Consider the following 18,422-nt stretch of genomic DNA (forward strand, 5'->3'; position numbering starts at 1 on the left):
TTGTGTTGTCTTTTTGTTTTAATATAAAAATGGAGCCTGAAGATTTATGCAATCTTGTACATGTATATGAGTATGATATATGGAGCTGTTGAAATTAAGTAAAATACTAGTACAACAAATGTCAAAAGTAAACATTCTGAATGTGGAACCAGCTGTTCCATATATGTTAGAAAGTTTCAGTAGAAATGTTATTGCTATAACATTGAAGTCCTGAAATATTGAATGTATTGTTCTAAATTAGATATTCAATGAATAGGTCACTGGATATTATGGAGCGCAGTTAATTCATTATGATGTAGCATCTAGTTGTGAACTGCTATTCAATAAAATTTATTAGAACTAAAACAAATGCAAGTTTTCAAGTTTCTATTTGTCAGTATAATGAAATATAAGAAATGTATTTTTCTCAGGGTAATACAGTGGTTTAATGCAGAATGTGTTATATCTGAGGAAACTGCATTTCATGGATTTACTAAATGTCAGTGAGTTGTGAGACATTATTTTACAGCTACATAGATTAAAAATGTGTCCCCTATTTTGTGACAAACTGTAGGAAATTATCTACTGATAATCATAGAAATTATTCTGTTGGTATATTGATATTTTTTGTAATGTTTGTGTGAATACAAAATAGGTGCAAGTCTTAGAATGCTACTTTTTTTTCTACAGTGAGGATTGTGTAACACTTATTTTCTGTAGTGTATTACTAGTTTGTTAACACTTGTTGAATTGTTACACTACAGTTATGCAATGGTTTACAGAGTTCATAAAATTATTTTTATCATCTTGAGAATTAAAATAATTTTTTTCCATCTGAAATGTGTGAAAGCTTTCTGTCTCAGAATAAAGTTCCTAAATTCTCCTTGTGTCTTAAAGTTGTGTGGGCAATGAGGTAAAGGATGACATAAAAATAAAAAAACAAAAACATTTATTGCATTACAGCACTGTGGAAAACATATATTGAATGGAACAACTTTAGAGAACAATGTCTTTGCATTCATGGTACAATGACATGGCAGCTGTCAGGAGACAAGGCATCAAATAGGTAGCATATCAGCTGCTTGGCCTGGATCAGAGAAAAGAACTTAGTACAACAGTATTTGAACTAAACTTAGTGAAGATGCAACAAAAAAACCACACACTTGTTTTACATCTTTAAAAATACAATCCTTGAAGAAAAAAAGCCAAATCATATTAATGATTTACCTCTTTTGTGCTTTCTGGGTAGATGATAATGTTCCCCAATTTTTCCAAATCGGACCTTTCCTTGTAAATGCTAGTATAACAATGAGGGTGGAGGGGGGGGGGGGTTATATATAAATATAATAAATATAGGTGCAGTATGTTTGAGTAGTCTTCTTTCATACCTTTTAAGGATAAAGGTAAAGTCAGTCACAATCTTTTCCCCTTGCAAAGCCAAGATGAGACAAGGGGCCGTGCAAAGATGAATCATCTGTTAAAGACACAAGAGATTACAGAAAATCCACTGCTGATTACACTGTCTGTAAGAAAGTATGGTCTAAAGTAACTTGTAAAAAAAACCACACTCCTCACCCTCTCACTACCAACTGATGACACTTCCAGTATGTCAGCGATGTGTTTTCTCTGTTCATTATTCAATATGCTCATCCTTCCTGCCACTAGATGGCACCCTGACTTCAGCAGCTTCTCCAGCATCTCCAGCTGGGATGGCACTTGGCTCAGTGGTGGCGCATTTAAGGGTATCAACAAACAGGTTGTCTGCCAGAGAGCACTGCGTATCAGGGAACCTGGTACCAGTGAACAAGCAAAACACCATTTGTTTACAAAGGTCACCTGCAACTGAGTCATATTTCAACATCCCTTCCTGGATATCTCCCTGCCAAAGTCCCAACAAATGATTAAATATTTTAGGACCTGTCTGGTTTTAATAAATGATAGAACCATGCGATGGCCAGTGCTTTGACTTAAAGTAAGTGAGACGTGCATTCTTGCTACGTATATTTTTCAGTTATCAACACATACAGTATATTATGTTTTTAAAAATAAAACCAAACCTCCATTTTGTTCTGATGGCACTAAAGGTGTTAGTCTTTCCTGGACCACGGGGGCCAGTGTGCAGAACTGTTGACGCTCAACAGATGCTAAAGAATCTGAGCACATGCTGAACACCTGCAACCAGAAACAGAGAACCGAACTAAGTGATCAGCTTCATACACTGTTAAGATGTTGTTGCCTACAGTTCTCTCTGTGTCATATACCTGCTGCTGATCCAATGTGCTGCTCGCAGGACAGCAGAGACCGTCTGGGAAAAGCCGCCTCACGTCTTCAGCTGCTTTTTGATATGATCCTGATCCTATAACATTAGTCACTAACATTATAGAAATGATTCTGTTCTAAAAAACTACTATTATACAGTAGAAGGACTGCCCAGAGATGTTATTATATAAAATAAATGGGACATACTGTAACAGTGTGCCCACAGAGATGAGTCCTTTTGTCTCAGCATGTCCAGCAGCCTCGTCACAGCCTTGTTGCCCTGGAGGCAGAGGGCCAGTGAGGAGCCAGAGCACAGATACTCCACATGGGCCTCTAGGTCTGAAGGGCACTGCACACAAGTGACACTGTATGAACTGTAGAGCTTACAGTGAGCGTCAATGAAAGCACAATTTTCAAAGGGACATTTTCACTCACACTTTCTGCAGGCAGTAGAGAGGTAGCAACAGTTTGGTCCAGTGTCACTATTCGCATGCCGACCAACATGAGGCCACTCTGTTGGAGTTTGTGGAATATTTTATCCAGCGCATGATTCCAGGTTCCTGGCTTGAACAGGCACACAGTGAGCAGCATCTGTGGATCTAAACACAAAGTTACCTTGAGTCTGCAACATAGTATCACTGAACACAAACGACTGATAAATAAGATGTTTAATATTATATATAGACTTTCTGCATTTATAAGTTACAAGACTTTCCATTTTATTATAAACCAACAACAGAACAGGTTCTCTTTACATGTTGTGATCAGCTCTGACAGACTCAAACACTTCAAACTGGAGCAGCTTTCAAGGAATGTGATTCCAGAGTTGGTATTTGATTGCATATTACATGCAGCCTTTAACAAACTTACCATAAATCATCTCATGGTTAAAGAAGAGTGAGGCTTGTCTGAAGGTCACTTCAGGTGTGGATGACATGAGCACGCTGAGATTTCCAGGGTAATCGTGCGGCAGGAACTTCCTCAGTGAAGCAAAAGCATCCCTGCGTCTCAGAGCACACAGTAGGACAGGAGAGGACGTGAGAACGGCCAGGCTGCTGTGGAAGAGCTGCTCTCCCACTTCATAAGGACTCAGCTCCTGAGCCTGTAGTTGTGTCAACACAGGCAGCCACTTCAGGCCAAGCAGCTTGAATGCTTCATGTTCTACATCACCTTGAATATCAAATCAAAATATTGGAAATGAAAAAAAGGATGGGGCGGGGGATGAGGTAAGAGAATTCTGACTCAGTACTGAGTCATCGGTACTCATCATTAATTTGGTCTTTAAACTGTGTTTCTAATTGTTAAAGTTTTTAACAGCATGTTTTGTTTGTTCACTACCACCCCCAGTTCCAAAAATCCAGGACAGGCTGTGCTATGGGCTGCATTTCAGTTTCACCCACCTTCTGGTCTTTCTGTTAGCATTCGGTGTAGGAGGCTCAGGCCATGGTTCATGTTGTTCCCACACAGGGTCAAAATCACCACCTGCTCCATGTCACAGTTAGACTGACACTTCTGATGGGACAGGATAGCACCGGAAGGATCAGGCACTGTCCACATAAACTTAACTAAAAATACAACACACACAAGAACCATGCTGTGTCAGACGACATGACAGTCGGATGTGCAGTCTTTAAAGACACTGAGCGTGCAGTGCTTACCAAAGGTGTCAAACAGGTTGTTGCTGTAAGGTACAGTGTGGAAACAGAGGCTTGGCTCCACTGCGTGAACACCGACACGTCTGGAGTGGATGCGATCAAGAAGCTTTTGAGCTTTAAATTCTCTCATTAAAGCTGAAAAAATATGCTAACAAGGTTATTATGATCACTACATTCACAATTATATTGCTTTAATATAGGTTTGGGTATTGAATTAAATATGATGTGAGATGAGACCTCCTGGTAGACTAACAAGGTGGTGCATTGCATTTTCTTTTCTCAGTAATAACACCAAGCACTGACAAGGAGATTCCAGCTCCTCTTGATTCAGGGTCGCTGAAGGTGAACTGCAGAACACTCTTGTCTAGGAAAAATATACACAGACTTTAAAACCAGCTGGAAAACAGAAAACAGACCTACATGATAGGATGATATGATAATATTGCAGGACAGCGTCCAGAAACGTTGACCTCTGGCTTATTATATCATGCTTCAACAGTACCTGCTGGTTGGTGAGTCTGAGAAGTGCAGCCCCATTGCTCTGAAGCTGCAGTCGCTGCAGCCCCATCAGACCGAAGCCTCTACGTTCACATACAGCCAACACTTGGCCGTAACAACACGGAGGCACAGCGGGCGACACCACCAGGAGTACATCAGCTAAACGGGACAGAGAGGGATTATAGGTTCCACTAAAGTAAAAATCTTTCATCCTTGCTGCAAACAAAATTTCCCTCAGGACAGTGAAGATGAAAGCTGCATAAAGGTGGACACAAGCCAGTTTCCTCCCTTGTGACAGATTGGGCTTGCAGAGTTTTAGTACCTTTAGTTGTAGCACACAGAAAAGCAGATGAACTGCTCAAGTTGAAAAGGCTGTCTCTGACTCCATCACTCGAAGGTACAACTCTACAAACAGAGGTGAGGGTGACACTATTAGAATAAAATCTGTCTCAAAGTCAGTTTAATGAGTATTTATTCTACTGCTTGTGTTTGACGTTTTCTTTGATTAGGAGTTGCACAAATAAAACCTTAAAACTTTAAATCAATTGAAATGTATCTGCAGTTAATATGAAATAGCTAAATCTGATTGTAGCATCATCGCTCATCCCTTTCTGGACACAATGATGTGAGCAAATAGAAATGTGAAGCTGTGGTGTGACTTAACATTTCAGAACTTGAAAAAAACTACCTCTTTAGATGCTCATTGGGATTCTGTACAAGTCTTCCTGAAAACCATAAGCAGAGTTTCTTGTGGACTTCACTGGCCAGTTGAGGTGAGTTGAAGAGAGAGGGTTCTTGACTTTCTCTATAAAGAGCGCTGACAGAAGTTGGAGCTATCTTTTTGGGCAGTAGAGGACACAGGGATCCTGTTAAATCCTTCAACACTGAGAAAGCATGAGGGCCCCGAACAGCTAGGGCAAAGACAGGCTGACATGTCTCATCAACACTCTGGATAACACCTATGATTGAGAGGGAAAGTTTTTTTATTTTTATTCAATAAGAATACTGACAATGTCCTAGGCCAGATTTGGATCCAGGACATATGCCAGACCAATAAGCCAAAAAGAGAGTTCTCAGATAATGTTATGAACAGATGGCTGTAGTTACATATGTCATACCAGCACTGTCAGTCAGGAACCTTTGTGGTGGATAAAGGAGCCAAAGACCACACACATCGAGTCCTGAGTCAAAGACTAGCTGGAGGGTGTAGTGTGTTATGAGGGGATGCAGGAAGAAGTCACTGCATCCCAAAGCAAGTGATACCTATAAAAATATTTGGAAGGTTAACCTACAGTTACTCCAGTGTTACAGCTTTGTCTGTGATTATTGTATTTCCTGGAATAGAAAAAGCTTTTAAAATTCACCATAGTGTACAAAGTATACTTTTAAACACACTCACCTCTGTGTGTAGCTCCTGTGTGGTCTCTCTGCCCTTCCAAACACACTCCTGAGTTTCCACAGTCTGCCAGTAAAACCCTGAGCTGAGGCCAAATGTCCTATCTACAGCCTGAAATACAAAGTTGAATATAATTATAGTCAGGAAAACATGGTCATGTTAAACATTTGGAAATGACTGTTTGTAGCAAAGCACCTTTTTGTTGAAAGTGGCAGAGATAAAAGATTTTAAGCTAGAAGAAGGCAGATGGATGGGTGAGGCAAAGGCTTGTTGGGCCAATAAGATCTTCAGCTCAGGTAGCCAGTGAGCAATCTGAGCGAGTGAAGTCTCGGAGAGGAATTTGCAGACATGGTTATAGAAAGGTGCGTGGGTGTCAACATTTCTTTTCTACAAAATAAACAGAATAAACAGCATTAGTACTACAATCATCAGATATATGTAAGAGTAAGTGTCTTTTTGTTTGCTATTCACCCTCTGTGTATAACACTGACGGGCCACGGCTAAAACATGCAAAGCCAGTCCATTCTCTGTCCACATCTGCTGAAGTCCTGCTACCCAGAACGGGACCTTTGCCACATTCTCACCTTCATTATTATGTGGGTCTGGACCAACCTAGTAACACATGAACAGGTTACTCTGCATATGAGGCGTGAATATAGTTTAACAAACAACAACATTAGGCTTCACTAGGAAAGCGAATCCACTTCTCACAAACCAAAGAGAGAAACCAAGCGACTAAAGTGTTGTAGATGTGTGATTTGGCGTCTGCTGGATACAGATGTTTCCTCTTTCCATGAGCTTGGTGTCCAACCATACCGGGACTGGACAGGGTGACAGTCAGCAGAATGCAGTCCTTACTTGTAATATCTTCTGGTGACACACTGAATGGCTGTAGATGAGATGCTTCCTGAAAAACAACTCACAATAAATGTAGGCATATATCAACATGTTGTAAATGTATTTCCCTTTTAATCCAGGGGCACTTACAAAATCATAAAGAACGTCTGTCCCTTCTGCAGCTGTCTGCTTCTGACAGACAGATTTAGTTGGGCGGTGTGTTTCTAACTGCTTAAGAATTTGCAGGTGTTCTACATGTTGTAATGTCTGCTCAGGTTGCTGTCTCTGTTGGCCACTATTAGAATAACATCATGGTTAAGATATATGTTTAGTGTCATTTATGAATGCTAAATTAATTTTTAAAAAAAAACTGAAAAAAAAGCGCTGATACCTCTGCTGCTTTGGTTCTTGTGCTGGAATGAGCTGAACAGTTGATGGGTTCCCTCTTGTAGGTCTACTGGGCTCATGTTTCAATTCTCCTACTTCATTCCTTGGTCCTGAACTTGGAGGATTTGTACGCGTGTTTGGGTAAGTATTTCCATTTCTCTTATTTGTCCTTATTTTCTGAAGCAAAATACTCTTGCCAGTCACTTCCCTGTAAGCAGACAAACGACAGCATAACCTGAAACTAAATGTGCTCGACTTACGCAGGATAAATGTTTCTAATTCAGGATATTCTTACTTGCTATCCACCTGAGATCCACTGTGCACGTCTAGATTGGGTTTCTTTGCAGATGACACTTGTTGGTGAATGTTATGTTTGGCTGGCGGCTGGGACTCTGATGAAAGACTTGGGGATATTTGTGGTGGTTTTTCTGAAGGACCAGGGCATCGCAAGTCAAGAAAAACAGTGGGACGTTCCTGGTGGCTCTGATTCAACTCTGCTACCATGTTTTCCAGTGTGTTATTCCAATTGTTATTCTGTCTGCAGAAAACAGATGATCATCATCTTAGAGTGGTAAGAAAAAGTGTGTAAACAGTTTTGTGTTTATTTTGCATTAATTTGTCATAAAACATGATCTGATCTTCATCTAAGTCGAGAGTATTAACAAATATAATGTGCATAAAATAATAACACAAACAGGTAATCTGATCTTTCATGTCTTTATTGAGAACAAGGATAAAAACCTCATAGTGACATTGGAAAAAGTATGTGTACCCTTGGTTGACTCTCTTTGGCAGCAATAACCTCAACCAGGTGCTTCCTGTAGCTGTGGATCAGACCAAATGTAGTGTTGTGTGTTCTTTCCAAATAGTTCAATATAGTTTCATCAGTCTACAAAACATTTTGCCAAAACTGCTGTGGAGTGTCAATGTTCTCTTTGGCAAGCTTCAGCAATCTTTTTAGTGAGCAACAGCTTCCTTCGTGGTGTCCTGCCATAGACACCCTGCTTGTTCAATGTTTTACCTACTGTAGACTAACAAACACAGATGTTAGCCAGTTCCAATGATGCTTTTAAATTTTTGCTTCTTTATTTCATTGATGAGTGTTTGTTGTGCTTTTGGGGTCATTTTGACTGGCGCCCACTTCTTGGTAGAGTAGCCACAGTCCCAAAGTGTCACCATTTATAGATTGTTTCTCTAACTGTAGATTTAAAAGTCTTTTACATCACTTTGTAACCCTTTCCAGCGTTATGTAAGTCAACGATCCGTGATATCGGAGATCCTCTGAAAGCTCCTTTTGGTGAATCATGGCTCCCATAAGCACATTCTTCTTGTGCAGAGCAAGAGCGAGTGTTTTTTGTCAGTCGAAGTAGCTCTAGTCCGCACCTCCAGACTATTTTAACTTAACTTATGCTAACACCTATCTCCAATTAGCTTTTTTGAGGTCTTTTTTCCAAGGGTTCACATACTTTTTTCACTAGCACTAAGAGGTTTCTACGGTTGTTTTCCATAAAGACATGACATGTTATATATTTTAAATACATCATATTTGTTAATACTCTTGACTTAATTCAGAAAACCATGAAATTCCACATACTTTTTCTTGCCACTATATAAATGAAATCTTTGCAACTATGTGATTTACCTGATATAATTTGCACTTTTCACAGACTCAGACACAGACCTAGATGACTGATTCTTACAGAAAGCAGCTAATCTCTCCATTATATCTGTTTGGGACCTGTCCTTGTCGCCACCTGTGAACAAAACGTGTGTTCAAACTGCAAGATGGCAAATTCATAATGTCAGTTATTACTTAAATGACCTCACATAACTACACAAAGGCTTCATAGTTATAGCTATAGTCATGTGTGTCATCAAAACTTACTTGGATGTGTTTTCACAGGTTCAATTGTCACATGTTTTAGATTTTGGAGAACATTATCCAGATCCCACTGGTCAAGCCTCTGCATATAGGCATGAAACAAAGTTAGAGAATATTTATTTGCTTCTCAACATCAACTAGTGAAGGTTTTGTTTACTTTTTACTTTCCCAACTCACCGCAAATGAGAGTACAGTTAAATCCTTATAAGATTCTGGTTTTGCAGAGAGATCAGGCTCAGCCCTGCTCAACTCTACAATACTGCTCTGACAAGCATCCAGCTTTAATAGAGAAACAAGCAAAGACATTTAATGGTAGATGTTTAGTGTATCATGACTATACTCTCCTCTAAAATGGGACTGCAGATTAATGTAACTCACCTCAACCTCCAAATCAGCCTCTTCCATTGAAAAACTGTCGGAGTCTTCAAGGGTCTGCAGGGAAAGACCAGCTGGTCTCTGAAATACGGTGATAAAATCTGCATCCTCAGACTGAAATGTGAAGAAAAAACATTTATTTAGTTTGCATTAGCAGTGGCACTTAGCTAGCTACATAACGTGCATGTAGCTAGCGTCTGCAAACGGTAGATATATATAGAAAGGAAGAGGGAAACGTACTGTTGACGAATTAAAGTCGATGGTCGGTATATGTGCTTTAGCTTGCTCCAAAACTGAACTCCAGCACGACGAACGATTGAAATCCATCTCCAGAAATCAAGGCTCCAAATACGACCAAATGTTTTTACGTGGGTTAGCTAACCAGCTCGTTACTCGGGGAGTTTGGTTACCAATGGCAACAGGAAACTTTAACTCAACTGTGTTGCATTCAGGTGCTCCCGAAAATTGAAACAAGATTCAAGATTTCAAAAACACTTTAATAATTCCCAGAGGGAAATGTGACATCTAACTTCAGTTCATGACACAGTCATGTTCGTGTTGGTTAAACTCAGTAGGCTGCAGAATCCTCTGAATCAACATGTTCGCATTACTTCTTGATGAACTGTAACCTATATTTTGTGGTGCGGGGCTAAATGGAATAGCTAGCTGTCTACTCACTTATCCGAAAGGTAATGTTACCCATGTCATATTGCTTTTCACGTTCTTGTTCAGCTTCATGGTTGTATTTCTTAGCTTACAACATGTTATTGTTAGTGTTATTATTTATTTATTTATTGATTGCCAATTCATGATATACATCGTGTTGTGTTCATTGGTGGTTTAGTGGCGGTGCGTTCATGTCCCTTGAATGGTATGGTGGCCAGCAAGTGCAAAACGCCACAAGAACAAAAGAACAACTACATTTCACAAAACATGGTGACAAAAGAAAAACACATGAGCATTTCACTAATTGTAATGACAAAAGAATAAGGCATTACACAAAACAATGAGCAATGACTCTTTGAAACATATACATAAAAAATGTTCCATATTTTAAGCTTTATATATTTTTAAGCTATTTAATTTTACTTTAATAGTTACAAATTAGTAAAACTCAGTTTAGAGTGTATCTCACCTTCTATTATAAGTGTAAATGTTATTATTGAGAAACATACTGTATGTTGTCCATTAGGTTTTCACTTTTCTGCAGAGAAGTGACAATTTACCAGCTGCAATTTCTGCAATTAAAAAGCTGTATTTAATACAACACAAAGCTGAAGCAAAAAAAAAAAAAAAAAAAAAGTTTGTTGGTCTTTTTACTTATAATTTAAGAAACAAATTGCATTGTCTAAAAAGGCTAGATGCATATGTATTCCTTTCTATTCTGTAATATTCTTTACTATGTACCAACCAGTTCTCTGAATATCTACTATATGTGTATGCTTAGCAGCTGTGGAAGAACTTGTTGTCAATATCTCGTAGGTCCTGACCAGCTAGGCCTTGTGGGCTGATGCATGTAATGTTGTTATATATGGTGATAGTTGTGTCAGGCTCTTCACCCTCTCCATGAGTCTCCACTTGGCGAGGTATCACCAATGGATTCCTCATGCTGTAGTTTCTGAGTGGGAGAGCGCTGCAGTCACATTTCCACCGGTTCCCAGACAGCAAAAGTTTTTCCATATTCTCCGGGAAATCTGGGATGATGGTTGTCAGAGCATTATCTCTTAGATCCAAATAGCGCAGCCTTGGAAGTAGCTGTTTAGTGCCATTCTGCAAGAACTGTCCACATTCATTGTTGGACAGTAGCAGGTACTCCAGATTCTTGAGCCCAGAGAACGTGTGGGTTGTGAGAACCTCTAGTTTGTTGAAACTTAAGTCCAGTCCCAGTAGGCTCACCAGATCCACAAAGCTCTGGTTTTCCACCACAGAGATGTTGTTGTGCTGCAAGAAAAGCCTCCGTAGACCAGTGAGTCCAGTGAAAGCTTGAGTTGTTATGCTTGTTAAGCAGCCTCTGTCCAGATGAAGGCTGTGAAGCTTTGACAGACCTTTGAACACTTGGTCTGGTAGACTGTGGAAGCAGCTACCAGACAGATTGATGACTGCCACATGAGAGAGACCTGTGAAACTACCCACTTGTGCCTCCTGCAGTTGGTTGTGCTCCAGTTCTAAGACCTCCAAATGACCAAGCCCTTCAAATATCCTCTCACCCAGGGCGCGGATCCTGTTGTAATTGAGTCGTAGTTCTTCTAAGTACTGCAGGTCACGGAAAGTCCTGGGCCTAATTCCAGTGATGGAGTTGTTAGAGAGACGCAACACGTGAAGACTGTGCAGGCCCAAGAAAGTTTCATCATGCAGAGAAGTAAGTCTGTTGTTTGTCAGATCCAGCCATCTGAGAGACTTCATGCCTACAAAGGCTCTGGGTACCACTGTCACAATGTGATTCTGGGCCAGGTAAAGCTTTTGCAATTTAGTGAGTTTAACAAAAACATTGGCTTTAATGACCTTCAGAGCATTTCCTGTTAGATCCAACTCTTTAAGCTCACCGAGATTTTGGAAGAGCTGTGGCTGCAAGTAAGCGAGTCTGTTCCCTGCAAGAATAAGCTCTCGTAGACCTTGTAAATCATGGAAAGCTGTCTCAGGTAAGACTGCTATTGAGTTCCATCCTAGATTGAGAAGCCACATGTGAGAAAGTCCTGCAAAAAGTCGTTCCTCAATACGAGTAAGCTGGTTGTTGTGCAAACTAAGTGAAGCAAGGTTAGGTGTGTTCTGAAAAATTGTACCTGGTAATGCACGGATGCGATTTTGCTCAAGGTGAATGTGAGCCAGCGACTTAAGTCCTTTAAAAGCCTGATGGTCAAGTGTCACCAGCTGACAACTCTGCAGATTTAAAAAATCCAGGTTGGTGAGATCTTTAAAAGACGTTGTTGGGAGTGAGGTGAACAAGTTGCCATCCAGCCAGAGAGAGTGAGTGGATGTTGGCATGTCAGATGGGATTTGTGTGAAGTTACGAGCGCTGCAGTACATATTGAGCTCCAAGCTGTAGTCATCATGCAAGCAGGTGCATCCCTTAGAACATGGAATAGGCACTTCAGTCACCTTTTCCCCAGCTGTGTCAGGGTCTGGCAACACCAGTGATGTCCCCAGTACCCACAGCACCAACAACACAATGGTTTGCATGCCAGCTGTGGATAGAATATCACCATCAAAATGTAAATAATCAGTAAAGTCTCTACAGAATACATAATGCTGTTAAAAATGCAGTCATGTGCATTTTTGTAATAGGGAGGTAGAGGTTTTAAAAAATGTTGCTTGATATTATATGGTATTACTTACCTCAAATCTGAGAGCTCTTGATTTAAGGTGGACAGACTGTGAAATACTGAATGAGGAAACCTTGTGCAATATATTTGTATGCTGAATGGAGAGTCTGACTCAAACCTTTGTCAGTCAGACACACTGAAGATGTACAATTAACCCATTGATTTCCACAAGCAGAAGGTTATCAGTACATTCTTTTAAGTTTTTCTTTGTTTATTATTATTTAATTTATTTATGTAATGTTTTTTTATGGTTAGCTAATGTGTGACATTAATTACATTATTAATCCATAACCTGGGGTTTTTAATTATTATGCTTTTTCAAGTCTGTAAAATCAGAATATTTTCCTTTTCTTCAACAAGGTGCTAATGGCACATTAATATCTCTTAAATGTCCAGTAATCCCATTTACTTTAAACATATTTCATGCATACCGTTTTGTCAGTCTAATAAGGGAGTATATCTAAGTGGCCTTTGGTGTTTACTAAAGTCAGGTTCCTGCCACTGAGTGTATTTACTTTAGATTTGAAAATGAACCCAGTGTCCCTTACTGAATTCACGCTTTTTTCATTTTTGCTTAAACTTAATCTTTTAGGAAAGAAGTATTTGCCATAGTTTAAATTAAGTTTTTTTATACCTCAAAGTGCAAATTGTATATATCGTATGAACTGTCACTTTATCCAGCCCCTTACAATAACTTCTTGTATCTATTTAAATAAAATTAACTATTTGGACTTGACTAGATAATGACAGTAGCAGTAAGAAACTGAAAACTGTAATTATATAATCATGGTGTGATTCCTGGTTCATTAATTTATTTAACAGTGCATGATGAGGTGAGTTCCAGAGGTACATTTCCTAATCTCATCATGAATGTAATAACTAACTTTGCTGTTTGCTCTTTTTCTTGGTATCTGGGTTCTTTTAGACAACCATGAACTGGTCATGTTCTGACGGACAACCAAACCCAGATAACGCTGTGTGCTTGCACACAAATTTCATTGACTGACTTGTCAATGAAAGAAAATTTACATATCCTCTTAGTTTCTGTATGTCAGTCGCTAAAATCTGATCCATTTACATTGTTAATAAGTAGGCTAAATGTTATCAGATAAGCAGAGCACAACTTTGCATTCAGTAACCTAGGTTACATTCAAATGTAAATAAACTAATAATTTAGATTTTAAATAATTTTAAACTCTTGCTTTTGCTTAATCATTCTGCACAAAATAACAGCATGTTCTTCCGTTTTATTTTTATTTCACTTTCATTGTAAAATCAATCTTTGTAAATATATTAGTCATGGTTATGTGACCATTATGTTGAGCAATAAATAAAGTATTTCATATGTTTAAAGTATATGTAATGATTCTCAATTATCTTTGGTTTTTCTGCAGAAAAAAATAATAGCAGAGAGAAACAATAACATACATACAGAACATACAGATCCTAAAACCCTTTTAACTAACAAATCAGTCTAGGTTTATTTGATGTTGAAGGAAGCAGTTAGTGAAAAACCTGAGGATGCCAATTAATTTCATTAATTTAAGTTCTTATTTCTTTTACCAGAAGAGGGCACTGTCGGTGTATTGTCAGATTTACACCCTACAGCTTGGTTTGTCCATTGTCTGCAAAGGGACCTCATAAGCTTTTAAGGGAAACAATGTGATGCTGCAGAGAGTATGAGCAGACATGTTTCTTTTAAACATTCATAATAAAACAAGTTCAGTCTTGTGAGGAAACACTGTACAGCCATAGTTCTTTTATCTCTGCGTGTCTTTTGGCAGTTTTCTTTCATAGAAAGAACATCAGATCATTTTACAAATAGGAAAGATAAACACTTCTGTTTTACAGCTGTTTCAGTCAAGATTGATGCTGAATTCCTGTTTCATGCGTCTCTGACAAACACTTCTAAGCGACTCAGTTCACTGCACTGAAGTGGACACAGGCATTTCCAGATGTGCCACTTCTTGTGGACCTCCTGGGTGTAGAAGAGGTGTCTTAATAATGAATGGCAGTGCCTACAGCTGTGGCTACAAATGTTTGACTCTGCTCTACTTTGTTGTGGAAGGCTCGTTTTCAGCAGTGGAGAGCAGGCCTGAAAGGCATGGTGTCAGTCTAAATTGGATGGATGCATGCAGATAAGTGTTGAAACCCATCATACTGCCATCTTCACTCTACTGCTCTGCAATAAATGTCACGGCTCTTGACGTGTAATGCCAAAAAATTCATGCACAAACTTTTACAGTCTATTAACAAATAATCAGCATATAAATCGCACATGAATTCAGCTGCTGTATTGTTAGACCATTTTTAAGGCATCTCTTTTTCAGCGACAGGCTTTTTAAAATATTATCAATCAATATGACACAGATCTTTACATTTTCTTTTGTACATATATTCCTATATAGCATAATAATAATTCACATTGGTTGGACAACCCAACAAACTCATAGTCTTGTTTCAAAGGGTCAGTTATCTTCTCCATTTTATTTACCAAGCAGCCAAATTAAACAGTTAACATAGGTGTAACACAATTTACATCATTTAGCTCCCACATTGGTTTTGGAATGAAACTATTAGGATGTCATCTTAAGGTGTAAGATCTTTAATTATAGATTGTCAAAATTAATCTTCGGCTAATGTCAGAAATATCATGAGTTACAAGGAGTTAAATTTGAGAAAGGGCAAAAACAGCCCAATTCTTTCAAATACATTAGGTTGTTTTTCCACTGTGCATATAGACAATGACTCGAAGCATACTGGAATTCTTTGCAATGGTCAGATCAATCACTTGACCTGAATACAGTTGAGCATGTGTTTTGCCTTTCACTAGCTAAAGGAAAGAGGAACATCATGTAGGAACTGAAGGCAGCAAGTGATGTGGAACTGGGATTTTAAACCAGATGGTTTCACTTGTGATTTTAATTTATACACGATTGATATAATTTATATTTTGACATAATTCCTAAATCACACTCGATGCTCCTCCGGTGCTGGTGAATTGTGACTCTGATTATGTAAAATGTTGGAATCTCCTGTTGCGTATACTGTTACACGAACACGGTTCATAGAGCTGCAAAGACCGTCAGATACATTTCTTTTCTTGTGCTTGTACTGTTGCTTTAACCTATTACATGTTTTGCTGTAGCACAAACAACCTCTGCTGGATGCCAAATCATAATAGGCTCACACAACACTGCCACCCGCTGGTACCTTGTTGGTCTGCTATCCCTACATAAGAATTTCAAACCGACTTGTCTCGTTTAAGAAAAGCAGCTTTAAACAGGACTGTTCAGTGAACTTTTACCTATTTAAGTGAGTGTGTTAAACATTGCTCTGAACCCTAGTGCCATCTCAACCTTTGACAGCCGCAGACCCTCAACACCCCTGCAGTGGCTATTAATAACACGAAGAGCTCAGTCAACTCACTGCTTTCTAGGAAGGCAGAGAAATCATTGGCTTTGTTTCTACATCTGGAAAGCCGCCCTGGAAATGAGCCACTGTTTCTTAATTGATTGTAATCATTGTGACCAGAGCAAATGATTGCAGCTGACCCATTTAAGCTATTTGATCTTGTCAGTTGGATATGTGTGCCACGCTGCTGCCAGAGTCTGTTTGGTCTGTAACATAAGAAACCAATGGTTAATAGTCACAAAAAAGCAGTTTTAAAACACACTATGTAGCGTTTAAACATGATGTTGAATGTTAGAGTTTCTGATTCCTGTTGTTACCCTCAACAGGAAGAGTACTTCTACATTATAGATAATGAATTGAAGGATGGATACATGCAAAAAGAGGCATTTGGAATGAAATAAGGTATGATAATAAACTATGAGTTCTTTAAGATATAATGGAGCTTGATTATTAAGTAATTTATACGTGAGGAGAAGTGCATAGACTGTTTTTTAAACACCATGATGTATACACAGATACAGAAGATCTGTGGCATGGACAATGATGAGACTTTCTTCTTTGTGTATTCTCTTAAACTAATAGGTAATGAAATGGACAATGATGAGACTTTCTTCTTTGTGTATTCTCTTAAACTAATAGTTTCTAAATTTGTAGTATCAAGTACGGTAAACTATGACAACAGTTTTGGCTAAGGAAAGCATTCTTACTTATTCAACATCGTTCATTCTGTAAGTAAACACTTTCATTTTCTTCTCTCTATCATCTGTGTTGTGTGAAGGTACAACAATCAAATCCCCTACAATGGATGGAACTTGCTGAATAACCTTCAACACACACAAGCAATGTCAGTTTCTAAGACCTGGAAGAGGACAGGTGAGAGAGACCCCACACGCTCAAACACACACCAGAGTCTGTCTGAATGTGCTGCCAAGATTTGAATCACAGAGGACAACTGAGTCTCATACATTAGAAAGTTTTAAATAGCCATAGCCTCGTTTAGGTGTCTCACACGTCTATTTGTTATATTCTAGGTGTATCAAAATGAATCATTCATTTATTTTACAATTATATACATAATACCAAATAGTAATGAAATAGTAATTGAAACTAACCCTTTAATTTAATCAAAGATTGTTTACACTTCATCTGGATACCAATGGTGAAATTATTTTCCTCTGCAGCTGTGTCCAGGTGAAAGAAATTTGTAGGGAATATCATATCATGATGACACGTTGGATGACACATGAATTAATATTATTAAGTAATACAAGGTGTCTAACTGCTGAGGTTTTAAATGCAAGTTTTGAAAGTATAGAGTTTTAGCTTAAGTAAAACTGTTGATCTTGAAATGCAACAAACTACTGTTTGTCTGTATGTTTTCAGACTTTTGATACCTCTGATATGACACTCTGATACCAACAGCTTTTCTACTCATGCCTAAACTTAACTTTTACTTGACTATTGCATAAGTGGAGGATCAGCACTCCACATGAGTTCTCCAAACAAAAGTAAAATTGTCACTTTTCAAGACTTTAATAGAAGATAATCTTCTTTGTGTCATCCTTAAAAAATCCTTGATATTTATCTTTATCCCTTGTGTGACCTTTCAGTAAAAAAAAAGTGTTAGCTGCTTCTGTTGTGTCCTCGTATGCCACTCAGAATTATCTTTTGTGTGTTGATCCTCAAAATTCTCTGGCATTTTCCCGTCACGTTTACTTTCATAAGTAAGCATCGTTGATAATGTCGTTGTATCGAAGGCTAATTTATATATTAACATATATATATATACAGACACATTAAACAGCCCATACAATGTGTCCTTACAAGGTGATGAAAATGGTTGTGTGTTATGAATCTGTCGCCCAGGGCTCCTGCTCCACATTTAGAGTAGTAGAGTGAATAAATGTGGATAAAAGTGTAGGTCAATAATAAAAAATAACACTGTGCCTGTGGGATGTGGGGAATATTTTAATAGTTCCTTTTCTTAGACAATGATTTTAGCACACAGATATCAGTTTGGCAAGGTTTTATTATAAAGTCTGTGAACTTTTCTAATGGCTCGTGAAAACATTACAAAAAGCACACAAGAGGTCACTGTATACAGCTAAATTGACCTGTTGTCAGCTACAGTATATTAGTTCCAGTATATTTAAAATTTTTAGCAACAATTAGAGGATTCCCAGAGAGCAAAAGAGGGAAAGAAGTGGAGGATGTTCACATTGTTGAAAAGACCTCACAGGTTTAATAACAACATAACAGCACTTTTTTTATTTTTCGGATTTACTTTTATTCAGGTCATGTCGCTCCCCTAACAGAGTTTGCTATGGACACTGGATAAATGTATCATTCACTAGTACAACAGTAGTTTCAATGCAGGTTTACTGTATCTGAGGCTGTGGTCATGGAAGTCATGTTAATGT

The 18,422-nt window shown here is 38.5% G+C and overlaps 2 protein-coding genes across 3 annotated transcripts; both read right to left on the reverse strand.

The window, feature by feature from the left end:
• Positions 1 to 911: 911 nt before the first annotated feature.
• On the reverse strand, positions 912 to 9,707 carry LOC113153922. 2 transcript variants are annotated; one of them, XM_026347839.2, is made up of 28 exons: positions 9,509 to 9,707; positions 9,272 to 9,382; positions 9,071 to 9,172; positions 8,897 to 8,975; positions 8,654 to 8,765; positions 7,307 to 7,549; positions 7,016 to 7,219; positions 6,775 to 6,919; positions 6,503 to 6,694; positions 6,259 to 6,399; positions 5,983 to 6,174; positions 5,791 to 5,898; positions 5,510 to 5,654; positions 5,080 to 5,350; positions 4,714 to 4,796; positions 4,396 to 4,550; positions 4,197 to 4,257; positions 3,897 to 4,028; positions 3,639 to 3,803; positions 3,109 to 3,408; positions 2,674 to 2,837; positions 2,446 to 2,587; positions 2,241 to 2,335; positions 2,037 to 2,151; positions 1,555 to 1,769; positions 1,368 to 1,453; positions 1,207 to 1,276; positions 912 to 1,066 (listed from the first exon to the last, which is right to left on the reverse strand). In XM_026347839.2, the coding sequence occupies exons 1-28, from the start codon at positions 9,593 to 9,595 to the stop codon at positions 998 to 1,000; spliced, it is 3,984 nt and encodes a 1,327-aa protein (XP_026203624.1). In that variant the 5' UTR covers positions 9,596 to 9,707; the 3' UTR covers positions 912 to 997. The 2 variants fall into 2 exon arrangements, with proteins under 2 accessions (XP_026203624.1, XP_026203615.1); XM_026347830.2 differs by having other exon boundaries at positions 4,131 to 4,257.
• A 37-nt stretch (positions 9,708 to 9,744) lies between these two features.
• On the reverse strand, positions 9,745 to 12,661 carry igfals (insulin-like growth factor binding protein, acid labile subunit). Its single transcript, XM_026347914.2, has 2 exons — positions 12,602 to 12,661; positions 9,745 to 12,450 (listed from the first exon to the last, which is right to left on the reverse strand). The coding sequence occupies exon 2, from the start codon at positions 12,443 to 12,445 to the stop codon at positions 10,712 to 10,714; it is 1,734 nt and encodes a 577-aa protein (XP_026203699.1). The 5' UTR covers positions 12,446 to 12,450; positions 12,602 to 12,661; the 3' UTR covers positions 9,745 to 10,711.
• Between the last annotated feature and the right edge of the window lie 5,761 nt (positions 12,662 to 18,422).

Source organism: Anabas testudineus, chromosome 8 (assembly GCF_900324465.2).
Source record: "Anabas testudineus chromosome 8, fAnaTes1.2, whole genome shotgun sequence".
Classification (NCBI taxonomy): Eukaryota; Metazoa; Chordata; class Actinopteri; order Anabantiformes; family Anabantidae; genus Anabas; species Anabas testudineus.